The 16,025-nt window shown below is 39.3% G+C and overlaps 1 protein-coding gene across 4 annotated transcripts in view; it reads right to left on the minus strand.

The window, feature by feature from the left end:
- SGPP2 (sphingosine-1-phosphate phosphatase 2) overlaps positions 1–16,025 on the minus strand; it is a 183,717-nt gene that overhangs the window by 139,163 nt on the left and 28,529 nt on the right. Inside the window, exons 3-4 of one of the 4 annotated variants that reach the window (XR_004298983.1) lie at positions 6,481–6,548; positions 2,075–2,462 (exon numbers count right to left, since the gene is read on the minus strand). The exons of 1 other annotated variant lie outside the window; for it this stretch is intronic. Coding sequence is in view for 1 of the 3 variants with exons in the window: in XM_032401284.1 (XP_032257175.1) it covers positions 6,481–6,504 (24 nt within the window). In the remaining 2 variants the exon portion in view is untranslated. Of the gene's footprint in view, positions 1–2,074; positions 2,463–6,480; positions 6,549–16,025 lie in introns of those variants that run through there. 2 more of the 4 variants (XM_032401284.1, XM_032401294.1) reach the window with 2 other exon arrangements.

The following is a 16,025-nucleotide window of genomic DNA, read 5'->3' on the forward strand; positions in this document are numbered from 1 at the left end:
TACCATTTTCTTGATATGCACAGTTTTCAAGATGTTTTTTAGCAAATAGGGGAGATTTTATTATGGCCAGGGCATTAGATAGCATTAGACATTATCATTAGCTTTATTGTGTGCGGCCATGCAATGCAGTTAAGTAGGAAACTGCTCCCTTCCTTTTTTGAGATTCGTGCTATAGTATTTAGGGCTAAAATAACCTGATGTCTGACATTTGCTTTAAAAACTTGAGAGAGGAAGGATAGAGGCAATTAGTGTGGAAATTAATGGTGGACATTGATGGCGGCTGCAGAGTCCTGGGATGATTGCATGAGTTTGTGATATTCTCTACTTCTGTGTACTTTTTGGAAGTTTATATACTACAATATAAAATTCAGCATAATTTTTTTAGTGTAATTTTGAAATATTACATAGAAAAGAGCCTAAAAGGACACGATATTTTCTTTTTTCAACTTTTTTTTTTTTTTTTAAAGATTTCACTCATTTATTTGACAGAGAGAGACACAAGCAGGGGGGTGGGAGAGGGAGAAGCAGGCTTCCCGCTGAGCAGGGAGCCCCATGTGGGGCTCGATCCCAGGACCCTGGGATCACGACCTGAGCCGAAGGCAGACGCTTAATGACTGAGCCATCCAGGCGTCCTTCTTTTTTCAACTTTCAAATGTTCTTATTAACATCATTTGCTGTTTTGTTTCTAATTGTGAAAGTAACATATACTCAATATTTTAAAAATGAAACAATACAACAAAAAGCAAAGAGAAGATGAAAGTCACATGAAATCATATATAGATGATTTGAGGAGAAACAAAAGAGATCACCTGAAGAAATAACCATAAATTTCCCTCTGGTCTTTTGCAGTTATTACTGTATTTACTTGTTTAAAGAAGTAGCTTTGGGGTCAGCTGTGTCTAACAGATTTTCTTTTACTCATGGGTAGGTCCTATTCAACGACAAGCCGTTGGCATTTGGTAAGAACCTCAAATGTTGGATCATTTCAGTGATGTGGCTTCCCCGCTGTAGCACTGGGACCATTTCCAACAAGAGGCCCAGAACATTACAGATGATCAATAAAAATGCTTTCTTTCTTCTACTTCTTCTCTTCACTTTCTTTAACTTTTCTTATTCAATTTCAGCTTTTTTTTTTTTTTAAAAAAAGAGATTTATTTATTTGAGAGAGAGGGAGAGGGAGTGCACGAGTGGGGGTAGGGGCAGAGGGAGCGAATCCTCAAGCAGACTCCCCGCTGAGCACGGGGCCCACTACAGAGCTCCATCCCATGACCCTGAGATCATGACCTGAGCCCAAAAACCGACTGAGACCACCCGGGCACACCATCAGTTTCAGCTTCTGATTAAAACAATCCCATAATTTAGTAATTTCTTTGCAGGTGGTAATGGGTGGAAGCGCTCCTTTTATTTTGTATTAAGTAACTACCTACTTCTTTAAAATGGGGAAGAATGGAGTAGTTACCAATTTGGTCAGCGGAAGTTATATAGTAGCTTGATTCTGCCTATACGGAAGGCTACTGACGCAACTCCAAAGCTGGGTAGAGCAAAGTCGTCAGACTGATGATACCTGTTAGTGTTAAAATTTAGAACAGACATATGTGGCTGTAATTTGGTGAGATAATCTCCCCGCAGCCAATGTGGGTGCTGCTGGTGGGTGTTGGTCAGTCTGAACATGAGGGAAGGTACCACTTGTCACCCATAGTGTCTTACAAACCCTGACGGCTGAAGGGTGACCTGACACTAAAATCCAGGGGAGATAGCACCTTGAGGGATCCCCTTAGCAGGAATCTGTCTTCTTAATCCACATTTAATCAGGTTCGAAAGTCAGCCCTCTATTGACGTGATGGGCTTTCTGTTGTCGTTGTTTTTTTTAAAAGATTTTATTTATTTATTTCACAGCGAGAGACAGAGCACAAGCAGGGGGAGTGGGAGAGGGAGAAGCAGACTTCCTGCGGAGCAGGGAGCCCGATGTGGGGCTTGATGCCAGGACCCCGGGGTCATGACCTGAGCCGGAGGCAGGCGCTCAACCGACTGAGCCACCCAGGCGCCCCAGGGCTTTGTGTTATCATGTGATGGAAGTACCCAGCATCGTCTATGAAGTTTTCCTGCCAAAACATGTAACCTGAATTTAATCAAGCCTCTATATCTGCATTACCTGCTTTTGTTGCAGAACAGATCAGCCCAAAACTTAGTGGTTTAGAATAACCATTTATTATTTCCTATCGTTCTTTGGATCAGAGAGATGATTCTGGGCTGAGCCAGCCGATAGCTGAGGATGGCTTCACGCTCGACGTTGGCAAGGGGTATGGAGATGTTAGCACACGCCGCCCTCAGCCAGCAGGCTGGCCCACTCAGTCCCAGGGCCCCCAAGGGCAGCAAGGACTGGCAAGTCCTGCCGCACAAGCACATTTCAAGTCTCTGCTTCTGTCACATTTGCTTGGACAAAGCAAGTCACATGGCTGGGCCTGGAGTCAAGGGGAGGAGAAAGAGACTCTTAAGACGTAATAGAAAAAATATTGTCAGTTCTACAATCTAACCACATCTAACTTCTATTTATATAAACAGAGTCTGGAGAGGAACAAGTTAAATTATATCATAAGGAAATAATTAGTCAAATCTAAAATGTGAAGCATCCTATAGACAACCTGCCAGTGTTTTCAAAAAATTAGTGCTATATGGGGGGGGGGGGGGGGGGGAAAAAAGATGCGATGGGTGGCAGGGCAGGGATAGGCTATTCTAGATGTTGTTTTTTTTTTCTTTTCAGATTTTATTTATTTGAGAGAGAGAGAGAAAAAAAGCACGAGCAGGAAGGAAGGGCAGAGGCAGAGGGAGAAGCAGGCTTCCTGCCAAGCAGGGAGCCCGATGTGGGGCTCCATCCCAGGACCCTGGGATCACGACCTGAGCCGAAGGCAGACGCTTAACGACTGAGCCACCCAGGCGCCCCAAGACTATTCTAGATTTTAAAAGACTAAAAGGACATAAAAACCAAGTTCAAGTATGAATCTTATTGGATCATTATCTAGGAAAATAAAAAACAGTCGTAAAAAATTCTCTGGATAATTGGGGAAAATTCAATATGGATTAAATACATAGAATATTTTAAATTTTCTCAAATGTGATAATGGTATTAAGGTTACATAAAAAAACAACATTCTTATTCTCAAGAGATGCAAAGTGATGTATTTAGGGGGTACCTGGGTGGTGCAGCCAGTTGAATGTCCGACTCATGGTTTTAGCTCGGGTTGTGACCTCGGGGTCGTGAGATAGAGCCCCTTGTCTGGCTCCAAGCTCAGTACAGAGTCTGTTTAGTGTTCTCTCTCCCTCTGTCCCCCTCCCTCCCCCCCGCCCCGCTCAAATAAATAAATCTTTTTAAAAAGTGACGTAAGGGTGCTTGGGTGGTTAAGTGTCTGCCTTTGGCTCAGGTCATGATCCCAGGGTCCTGGGATCGAATCCTGCATCGGGCTCCCTGCTTGGCAGAGAGACTGCTTCTCCCTCTCCTTCTACTGCTCCCCGTGCTTGTGCTCTCTCTCTCTCTCTGTTAAATAAATAAGTAAAATCTTAAAAAAAAAAAAAAAAAGTAATGTATTTAGGAGTGAGATGTCATAATGTCTGTTACAGATTTCAAGTGGATCATCAAATCAATACATCTATATATCTATATATGATAGGAAGAAGTGGGCTGAATTATGACCCCCCACCAAAATTCATATGTTGACATCCTCACTCCTAGTACCTCAGAATATGACTGTATTTAAAAATAGAGCCTTTAGGGGCACCTGGGTGGCTCAGTCGGTTAAGTGCCTGCCTTCAGCTCAGGTCATGATCCCAGGTTCCTGGGATCAAGCCCCATATTGGGCTCCCCACTCAGCGGAAAGTCTGTTTCTCCTTCTGCCTCTCCCCCTGGCTTGTGCTCTCTCTCTCGATCACTCTCTCTCTAATAAATAAATAAAATCTTTAAAAAAAAATAGAGCCTTTAGGGGTGCCTGGGTGGTTCAGTCGGTTGAGCTTCCAACTCTTGGTTTCAGCTCAGGTCTTGATCTCAGGGTCATGAGATCAAAGCCCCATGAAGGGCTCACGCTCAGCCCCTCCTTCTCCCTCCCTTTCTGCTCCTCCCTGGCCTACACTCTCTCAAGCTCTCTTTCTAAAATAAATAAAATAAAATCTTTAAAATAAATAAATAAAATAAAAATACGGTCTTTGAAGAGGTGCTTAATGAGCACCTTAGAGCAGGCTCTAATCCAATCTGACTAGTGTTGTTATAAGAAGAGATTAGGATACAGACATAATGAGGCCCTTAGAGCAGGCTCTAATCCAATCTGACTAGTGTCGTTATAAGAAGAGATTAGGATACAGACATATCCAGAGAGAAGGTCAAGTGAAGACACAGGGAATATGGCCATCCATACAAGCCAAGGAGAATGGCCTCAGAAGAAACCAACTCTGTCCACACCTTGATCTTGAACTTCTAGCCTCTGGAATTGTGAAAAAATAAGTCCCTGTTGTCTGAGTCACCCAGTTATGCCAACCCTCGCACACTGATAGTCACAACAAAATGCCGTCAATTGTTCAATCTGAGTGTGGGATACACAGATCTTTGTTGTGCTACTTTTTTCAACTTTTCTGCATGTTTGAAAATTTATGTATTAAAAAGCTGGAAGGACAAAACCTTCTAGGACATTGTCTTTAGTCAACTGGCTCTTAAGAAAACATTTTCAATCAATTATGATTGAATTCTGAAATATAGAGGTTTGGCTGCAACTTTGCTTATAGAAGAGCTGAGGGGTTGGAAGTCTGACAAATTAAATGGGAAAGCCATTTCTCCCCAGTAGCAGTTCCATTGTTTCAGATTTCAGGCCATTATATCCAGAGAGACACCTAGTGACATGATAGATTTGGGAAATTATTTTATGCATCAGAAGAAAAGCAGTGGTAGCTTTGAGTTCCAGCTCCAAGTTCTTCTAGAATAGAAGCAATGGTAGCCAGCAAACCCTGGGACACGGTGACGTGGATAAACGTCAAGGCTGGAATTATCTAACGGGTGCATTAACTCTGTCAGTCGGCCAGCAGCTCAAATATTTCCTGACAAAGTTTTATTGCTTCTTGAGTGAACACTTTGGAGGTCTTGGTCATCAGATTTGATCGAAGCAAAAAAGCAGTTCATTTTGTATATGAAGCCTGTACTTTTTCTTTTTTTTTTCTTCCCTGCACCTTCCAACAATTGCCCAGATGCCCATTGTCCTGGCTATTTCATTTCTCCTTGGGATCAATGAAATGTAGAAGGTGTTATTATTATATATTATTATATATATTATTAGTATACTATTATATATTTAGGTGTTACTATTCTCGATGGGTGTTGGCTTGCTTAACAGAAGGGTTCTCAACTCTGGCTGCACATTAGAATCACCGGGAGGATTTAAACAAAACAAAATACCAAACAAAGACAATGATGCTAAGACAGACCCCTAAATATTCTGGTTTAATAGTTCTGAGGCAGGACCTTGGTATCAGGATTTGTTGTAAAACTTCCCAGGTGATAACAATGGACAGCCATTCTCTAACCTATAGAGAATTCCTAAACACAAATCCAGGCACTTCTTGGGGGAGCTCTGAGGAACCTTTGCAGGGTTCTTTAAATCTTCTCCAAAATGACCTTTTTCTTTGATTTTTTTTTTTTTAAAGATTTAATTTATTTATTTGAGAGAGAGAATGAGATAGAGACAGAGAGAGCATGAGAGGGGGGAGCGTCAGAGGGAGAAGCAGACTTCCTGCTGAGCAGGGAGCCCGATGTGGGACTCGATCCTAGGACTCCAGGATCATGACCTGAGCTGAAGGCAGTCGCTTAACCAACTGAGCCACCCAGGCGCCCTTTTTCTTTGATTTTAAAATTCATTTTGAAAAAAAAAAAAAAGTTATGCCTAAGTATGCTATTAAAGTAGAAATTCACTCAAAACAATTTTAGAGTATTTGCCAGCCTAGGATGCTGTTGTGCATAAAAGGGTAAAAAAGTCTAATGACTGTAGTTGCCAGGCTGTAACATCTAAAATATTTTTCCCCATTGACAATGTAGACTTCTAGAGAGCCCAGACTTTGATTTGTAAATAATATTTTCTACTAAAGGGAAGCAGGACTTCTTAGAGAAATGAGCCATTTCAGGTCTGGAGCATGGAAAGTACATGGCAAGGCGAACATCTGTTTGCCCTAAGGCAAGAAAGTGCTCAAAGTCTAATGGGGATGTTTCAAAAGGGCTCCGAAGCCAGAATGAAGGAGCTAAATTTAGGACAACTGGAGCATCAGAAGGAATAATGACTATACAGTGATGGTAAAAGTAAATAAATAAAATCCCTGGTCCATATGACATTCAAACTTAAAAAGAAGGAAAAGAACGGGGGAAAAAAGAAGAAATTCATTTAACACTATTGGAGGTGACTATTAATCATAAGGCTTTATTCTGGGAGGAGAGGAAGAGACTGTAACTCTTACCTTATAGAAGGAACAGAGGCTCATCTCTAGGTGATGAAAGAAAGCTCTTCCTTATAGAGAGATGCTACCTAATAAAGAAGAAATGGAGAAATTGTCAGCTATGCCCTTAGCAGGACCTACCATGGGATCACTTTTTGATTTTCCTCCCTTGTGTTGCACTACCACCATCAAAGAATATCTTTTATAATCCCCTTTTAGATATGCAGAGACCATTGATAACTTTAGAATGGAATCCGCAAAGTAAAACTGCCACTAGAAAAACAATCTCAATATTCTCTATAGAGATGGAGCTCTGTGATGCTTTGCAGAACATCTATACCTCCAGCTTTGGAGAAGAAATGTATGTGCTTCATGGCTTTCTACCTAGGCAAACACTGATGGCAAAGAAAACTGCCAACTTTCCTGTGTGAAGCCTGGTGGCCCATTTTCATGGAAGACATCCACTTCAGATCCTCAAACCACCACTTTTTGAGGAGTTAGCTTGAAACAAGAAGGGCAGCAGAAAATAATGTACTTTTCTTATATACAGAAATTTGCTGGCTTTCTAGAAGACAGGTGTTCAGCACCTGAATGATCTTCAGGAAAACAAATATGTTACAAGTAAAGGAATATTTACTTAGGACAACTGGACATGGATGACTTTATTCATGGCTTATTGGTGGATACTTCTAATCAAATCAACGAGGTCATTCTTTCCATTCAAAGCCTTACATTCTATTAGGAAAGCTGCTAACCCTCTCTTCCATGCAAACTGCTCCTCTGGAAAAGAAGACAGGAAGAGGCAATCACATTGAATTTTCAATGCTAGAAAAAAGTATTTCTTTAGGCTGAAATAGAGAGTGATTTTTTTTTTCCCAATTTTTCTGCAGGCAAAAATCTGTAGGCACCTGGAACCCTACAGAATCCTTTTGATGGTTATTTCTGCTCCAGTGATCTTGAAATTAAATGTGTGTTCATGACCCTTAACTTGCTGACATCAAGCATGCAGGCAAGGCCAAAAATGACCTCACAAAGGAACGGATGCTACATGGATTAACCCAAAGAGTCCTGGAAAAATCTGCCTCAAGCCTGCCCTTGTCTCAAAAAGCGTGCCGTGGGAGCTCTAATTCTATTACTGCGTTAGTGAACTATGTTTGTGAACAAGAGTTTTTCATCGCTTGTCGGCCAAATCAAAAGCTAGAAACCACTGAATGTCAAAGATGGCATTTGTGTTTTATCACATAGCACTCCACAATTTCATCCTCTCATTCAAGCTCAACAGCAGCAACTTTGCTGTTAAATCCACTTTGAACAGATGAAAGAGTATCTTTTATTTGTCTGTATGGAACACTTCACATTTGCATATCTTTGTAACAATGTTGCCTCTTTTTCAAAAAATGGCCATTAATTTCTGCCTGAAAAATGGCAGTGAAGTACAAGCATAAAGATTGTTTTTATATTCTGTACGAGCGTAAAAAATAAATTTCCTTTGTTGCAAATGGTGTGAAACATGCTTTTTCCTCGGATGCATCCCACTCCTTCCCTTAGTTTCTCCAAGTGATGCTATAACCTGAGGCAGTAAGGAACTCTGCTAAAGGAATGGAGCTCTGACTGGAATTCCAGGCATTGGGCAGGAGCCAGGACAGAATTCATCAAGTGCCCAGCTCTTTCCAGTGGCCTAAAATCTCACCATTAAGGGGGTCTCCTCCATCATCTCTTGCACAGTGTACTTCAAGAAATTAACAAAGAAAGAATATGGAAAGCCAACAGCTGATCGTTAAAAAAAAGAAAAAAATCCAAATGTAACCCCTTGCAAAAGTGACTTAGAAATACTATGTTTGGGGCACGTGGGTGGCTCAGTCAGTTAAGCATTTACCTTTGGCCCAGGTCAGATCCTGGGGTCCTGGGATCGAGCCCCACATTGGGCTCCCTGCTCAGCCAGGAGTCTGCTTCTCCCTCTCCCTCTGTCCTTCCTCCTGCTCATGTGTTCCCTCTCTCTCAAATAAATAAATCAAATCTTAAAAAAGAAGATTTAGGGGTGCCTAGGTGGCTCAGTCAGTTACGCGTCTGCCTTCAGCTCAGGTTATGATTCCAGGGTCTTGGGATCGAGCCCATGTCAGGTTCCCTGCTCAGTGGGGAGCCTGCTTCTCCCTTTCCCTCCCCCTGCTCCTGCTCTCGCTCGCTCGCTCTCTCACTCAAATAAATAAATAAAATCTTTTAAAAAAAAGAAGGCCAAGAGGCTGATAATGTTCTTTTGGAAGTAATAAGAGAAACTGTAATGTGATTAGGTACAAGATAAATATATGAAAAACCCAGAATAATAATTGTATCTATAATAGCAATAACCAGTTAGGAGTAGAAATGGAAAAAAAAATTCCATTGATATTAGCCAAACCAAACCAACAAAACAAAAGCCCACAACACAAGAAGGGCACAGGACCTGTATTTGGAAAACTATAATTTTTGTTTAGGGGTATAAAACAAAACATGAACTAATAGAGAAACATTTCCTGATTCCGTGTGGGCAGTCTTAATATTAAAAAGGCCAATCATTTCCCGATGGTTACAATAATTTAATGCAAATGCAATCATAATACCGATGTTTTAAAACCAGGCAAAATGAACATAACGTTTATATGGAGGGATAAGTATCTGAGAATAGGCAATAATTTTAAAGGAAGATGTGTGTATGCGTGCATGAGCAGGTGCACACGCATACATGAGCAGAGCATGGGTACCATCTTGCCTTGCTAAACATTAAAATTTATTACAAAGCTACTGTGATAAAATGGTATTCCTGCCCATTAGCTTAAAACATTTTATATTTTAATGTCTATGGGGCAATACCGAAAGAATGGAAGAACACTATGTTCATAGTAAACAAGTCAACATAATTATTTTAATTTACTTACTCCAATAGAGAACACTAGCATGCTATATCATAGTAGAGGTCTTACTAGAGCAACGAAATAAAATAGAGACAACAGGAACAAATCCAAAGATAGGTAGTAGCTTGATATATAACCAAGCTGACATTTCAATTCAGGGTAATGTATGACTATTTGAATAAATAGTCTTGGCACAATTTACTTTCCATCTGAAATACACCTCCCAAACAATAAAGTTCCATACTTAGTTTTTTAATTATGTGAGAAAAGATATAATAAATTAAGTTGAAAAGCAAATGGTAGATTGGTACAAAATAATTGGCATAGTATGTCACAGGGCAAGTGTCATTTCCCCTAATGTACAAATTCTTCCTATTAATTCATAAGAAAGACAAACAACCCAGCAAAAGGATGGGCAAAGATATGAACAGGGTATTTGCAGACAAAATGCAATCATCAACAAACACTTGAAAATATACATAACTCTATTAATAGTATGGAAATGCAAGTTAAGCAGGACAATGTTTCAAGGTCAGATTGTCAATTATTTTTTTTTTTTAAGATTTTATTTATTTATTTGAGAGAGAGAATGAGAGACAGAGAGCATGAGAGGGAGGAGGGTCAGAGGGAGAAGCAGACTCCCTGCCGAGCAGGGAGCCCGATGCGGGACTTGATCCTGGGACTCCAGGATCATGACCTGAGCCGAAGGCAGTCGCTTAACCAACTGAGCCACCCAGGCGCCCGAGATTGTCAATTATTAAGAGCAACAGAATTTGATGTTATTGAGGGTGGAGCTGCAACTGGCAATTTCATACATAGCTGTCAATTGCTACAATCTTTTGTGAAATTAATCTGGAAATATCTCCTGAAAATTGAAATATCCATATGCTTTAAGGATTCCACTTAGAAGAATGTAGCCCATAGAAATAAAAAAGCAATGTATAAGAATATATGTTGAAGAATCTTTATTATGGCATTATTTGTAATGTAAAAAAATCTACCTCTAAATGCCCTGAATGTACACTATTAGGAACAGCTGAATAAACTGCTATACCCATACCATGTACTATTATGCAGCTAGTAGAAAGGGTGTTAGGTGTATATTATTGCTTTGGAGATACCCATGATATATATATTACTAAGTGAAAAAAGACATTGTAGAATAATGTATGTGGTGTAATGATATTTTTAAATAACAAAAAAATCCCAACTCCCCCTGTGTATGTGTGTGTTTATGTATATGTATCACATATCACTAAAGGATCATGGCTATATACATAAACATGAGCATAAAGACACAGAAGGTTACACAGAAAACTGTTATATTTATCTTGGGGGGAAGGAGTAGAGGGCAGATTGTTACATTTCTTAAATGTTTCTATATTATTTGACTTGTTAAATCATGTCACTTTTGTTATTTAAAAAATCTAATAGGGGCACCTGGGTGACTCGGTTGGTTAAGTATTAGACTCTTGATTTCAGCTCAGGTCATGATCTCAGGGTTGTGAGATCGAGCCCCATGCCCAGTTCTGTGCTGGGTGTGGAGTCTGCTTACAATTCTCTCTCTCCTTCTCCCTCTGTCCCTCCCCCCCTAAAAAAAAATCTAATAAAGTTCAAGCAAAGCACCAATAAGGAAAATATTCCAAATATTACACTGAATCACTTTACCCAGACAGTTCTCAGAGAAATGCCTCCAAAAACCAAAATACCATTAGCATTAGTGACTGAGTCCCTGAGAATATGATCACAGAGACTCTAGGAATTCCCAAACTGTCTTCAAACAAACTAGAAAGACTCAGAGGAGTGACTCTTTAGCATTTTTTTTTTTAGTAAATTCCTTTGCATCTTAAGTATAAATATCTAAATTTCCTATGAATTAAAAAGATTTATCGTGAGTGACTCTTTGAAACAACTAAGCAGATTTAAACAAGTAAAATACAGATACTAGAAAGATGCTCCTACATTCTAACAAAAACTTACTTTAAAATATTCAAAGAATAAGCATTAAAATTACTTGGAAAGAACTTAAATTTCCACTTACAGATGATAAAGTTAATGTACGATGAAAAACTGTGTTATAATGAATTACATTTAGGAAGACCTCATGAAAATTTGGAAAACGCTAGAGATATTATATTATCTTTAAAAAGTACAAAATTCTATATGCTTACAATCACAATCAAGGAAAATGACAGCAACAATAATACAACTTTTGTGTAGAAAATAGATCAAAAGGAAATAGACTAACACATCAAGAAGTGATAGTTTTTGGGAGTTGTGTAATATGGGATTTTCTGTCTCTTTTTCTATTCTCTTTTTTTTTTTTGATGTTTCATCCTGAAGGCTTTTTTTTTTTTTTTTAAGATTTTATTTATTTATTTGACAGAGAGAGAGATAGTGAGAGCAGGAACACAAGCAGGGGGAGTGGGAGAGGGAGAAGCCCGCTTCCCGCCGAGCAGGGAGCCCAATGCGGGGCTCGATTCCAGGACCCTGGGATCATGACCTGAGCCAAAGGAAGATGCTTAACCACTGAGCCACCCAGGCGCCCCTCTTTTTCTATTTTCTATATTTTCCAAATATTCTGAAATAATTATTATATAGCACTTTATTTTTATAAGTGTATGAGAGCTTTATTTTCAAGTATTTATGTATGTGTATTTATATATTTATTACTACATCTAGCTTGTTTTATACCTAAATAATACTAATTATTAGTAATAAATGATTACTAGTTGCTAGGACTACTAGTACAAAATACTAACACTACTATGTACTAGTAATTAGATAGGGATAAAGTGTTATATATTGTAATACAATGAACAGTATATGAAATTTAGATAGTAGATATTTGAATTAGCATAGTAAGTTCTATATGATATGTATAAATAATGACTTTATTTATAATAATTATTATTACATGTAGTACTTTACTCCTTAATACTAGTAATAGTTATTTAGTAAATAATAATTATTGAGGGATAAAGAGCTAAATATTATAAGGCAATAAATAATATTTGGACAGTTAATTTTTTTTTAATTTGGACAGTTAATTTAACCTTGTAATTGTATAAGAGATTTACTTCCTAGAGCTCAAGGCTGAGACCTCATAGGTAATTTGCTTCAACTCTTAAATATCACGCTTCATTAGCAGTGTGGAATTTCAGCCTCCATTCACTAAGCCCTGCAGGTTCTGTGCTCAACATTCCTGTGCCTTAGCTTAAAGCAGCTTCTGTCAACAGTGTTCAAGACTTTGGAAAAAGTCATATTAATAGCGATTAAAGAAGGGCCATTATGTTAATCCAGCATAGCACACCCCACCAGGACAGGTCATTGCAAAGAGGCTATATGGCACCGAATAACGGCCACAATAGAGAAGACAGTTGGGGGAAAATGGCATTTGTCTCTTGCAATCTTACTGGACCCTCACTTAGCATCCTGGAGCCTTTGTCCTCCAAACTGTCAACAGATTTCATGTCTCTAAGTGATCATGTTAGTTAGAGGAATAATGATATATCAATATAGAATATTCCTATTTTTGGGGCACCTGGCTAGCTCAGTCAGAGGAGCATGTAATTCTTGATCTCGGGGTCGTGAGTTCGAGCCCCATGTAGGGTGTAGAGATTACTTAAAATTTTTTTTAAAAAAGAATATGCCTATTTCTGACTCCTCCCTTCTGCACCTACTTGAATGTTGGTGCTGCCCTCATCATGTCCATTTGCCAACCAGCAAACTTGGTAGCATTAAACAAATGGGGGAGCTAATGATGCCAAGGATCAAAGTCCCATACCACTAACTCCCCCTAAATGTTCCTTTTTTGGGAGGATCACCAGAATAAGAGACACTGATACTGGTATGATGTTTTGACTCTCACTAGCTTCCAGGAAAGAGTTTCCACCCTGAGTCAACAGGAAACCCAGGAAAGTTATGAACTCCAAAGGAAACTGTTTTTTCAGCATCCACTATGCACCAGGCTCTTCTCTTGGAGTTGTAAGGCATAGAAACCCATTTAACCAAGAGTAGGTACAATGGGGAGGGAGGTGGCAAAAATTTAGGGTATCAGGGAAATCTCCCAGAGCCAAAGGGTCATCGGTGTGCATGAGTCTAGAAACAGAATCAGTCCTAATCAAGGCCTTGCCCCCATCTGGCACCTGTTTCTCACTCACATTGGCTCTGGTTCTCACTCTCTCCCTCATCTCCCTCCTTCTGCATCCTTATCTCCTGCTTGGCCCAATTTAGCTGTCTCAGCCTTGTTCTAAATGACCTTTCAGCCTCCCACGGATTAAAATTTCCCCTGGGTCTTAATTCAGATTCTGGACAGAGGGAATGTGAACACTGAATCCATGACTGAATACAGTCATGAATGAAAGGATCAATAAATCAGTAAATTCAGCATTCCTCTCCTTTGAGTTAGAACCTTTATAAACAATCCGCTGAACTCACTTATTTGCCCAAAACATCCACAGGTAGAAATTTGCAAAGATGACTCCAGGTAAGCATGTTAAGCCATGCATTTCATCAGGAAGGAAATTTTGTATTTAATATTTTGATGTTTCTGTTAAAGTCCCTTGTATTTATGCTCCCAAACTGTATCTATTAAAATAGCATCATGTTGAATAATTTCCGTTAAAATGTAACAAAAAATCTTGTATCTTATAAGTCAGGCACTTATCAAGTACTTTATTTCATTTAATCTTTATAACACCTAAAGAATAGGTATGATTATTAGGCCCCTGAATAAAGAAATTTAGGCTCAGAGGGTTTAGAAATCATTTTCACGCTGTCAGAGCAGAGGTAGGATTCCCATAGGGTCTCTCTGACTGTAGCTCATGTGCTTAGCCATTGCCCTATGAATTCTACTTTTTACTCCTCGGTGAAAAAAGACGTTTAAGCCCTGTATTACATAAATCTACTTAATACAGACATTTTGCTAAACTTTTAGCAGTTAAGCATTGTGACTAGTCAGCAGCTAATTTGAAAATATAGTAGAGTTGGAAAAATGAAAAGCTGATATTTGTCATCTTTAAAGTTTCTTTTAAGCACTTGAGATGTTCTAAACACTGGCAATTGATTCAGAACTCTGCATTTTGCCGGATGTTCATATCAGCCCCCACACTGTTATCGGTCAGCATTAGTAAGACAGAGCTGAAGTTATTCCTTATTCACAGTGAAGGTATCCTGTGGAATTGTTCCTGACTTGCAAAGTTTAAAATAGCATTTCTAGATTCCAACTCTAATTGCCATATTATTTAAAAATCATTAGCTTCTACTTTAAAATGGACATAAATTCACATAATTTAAAAAGCCAAATCCAATATATCATGTTTTATGTGTACTTTCCTTCGGACTGTGATTATTATATATTTTGGTGCTCTCAAGTATATACTACTCTGCTGTTTATCACCAATAAACCACCATGTCACTGTGTATCCAATTCTATGCTACTATAAAGTAAGATGTCCTTGGCCTTATTACATGAGATCACAGCAGCTCATCTTCAGTGCATCCTCTTGGCTCCATATAGCACTTTTACCCATCATGGCCCAAAGACCATCTTTCCAGTCGTCTAAATCTCCAACAAAGAAAGATGTGCCTTTGTTATCTGCACAATGGCCTCAATTCTCCCTTGCCCTCTGGGTACAAACATTGTCTGAAACGGCTTTACATCATCTGGAATTTCATGTTGCATTTCTTCAGTGAGTTGAGCTCTAGATGCTGCATAGGGGCTGGTGGAAGGTTCTAGTAAGCCATACTTCAGTTCTCCTTTCTTTCTGCTTTTCTGCCCTGCTAGGATCTTGACTCTAAGGGTCATATTCAGGTCTAGCCTCTCATATCACCATGGTATCTTACACCACTGAGGTTTTCTTCTCTCTCATAAAGATGATTTCATTGGCCAATATTATCTGGGCATGAATCTGGCTCTAATACCTTTCCCAGGCTTACAGTTTCTTTTATTAACCTTGCTTAAATTTCAAGTATACCTTGAGTTTTGTAGAGCTATTTCAGAGAGAAATCAAAGGCAAATGTGGCTTAAATATCTGAATACAGGGCAGAGGTTTTTGCAAAATTGTCACTGGTTTGCCTGCCTGCCTTCCTCCCTCCCTTCCTTCCCACATTTTTAACCTTTTGATCCCCTTCTCCTACTAAAAAAAAATTGGGGGGCGCCTGGGTGGCTCAGTCGTTAAGCGTCTGCCTTCGGCTTAGGTCCTGATCCCAGGGTCCTGGGATCGAGCCCCACATCAGGCTCCCTGCTCAGCGGGAAGCCTGCTTCTCCCTCTCCCACTCCCCCTGCTTGTGCTCCCTCTCTCGCTGTGTCTCTCTCTGTCAAATAAATAAATAAAATCTTTAAAAAAAAAAATTTGGCAGAACGCAGGCAGAACTCATCTGATTCATCATTCAAATCTTTCCATTCCAATCAACTGCAACACAAATCTATTTTGCCAAGAATTTCCCTTTTTTTCTTCGAATAGCACAGGCAAAATACCAATACTCAGCTCATAAAGCACAAAAAGAGAAATCTTCTTAAAGATTAATTGGCTCAGTAGAAAAAGATATATTGAGGAAAATAATATTAGCTGATAACATTTCCCCTAGGTTAGGTGTTTCTATCAACTTGCTAAGAAGAGAAAATCAGAGCTGGAGGACCGGTATTCTGAGCCCTTTGTAAGGGCTCTGTACTTC

This window comes from Phoca vitulina, unplaced genomic scaffold (assembly GCF_004348235.1).
Source record: "Phoca vitulina isolate PV1807 unplaced genomic scaffold, GSC_HSeal_1.0 scaffold1, whole genome shotgun sequence".
NCBI classification, from domain to species: Eukaryota; Metazoa; Chordata; class Mammalia; order Carnivora; family Phocidae; genus Phoca; species Phoca vitulina.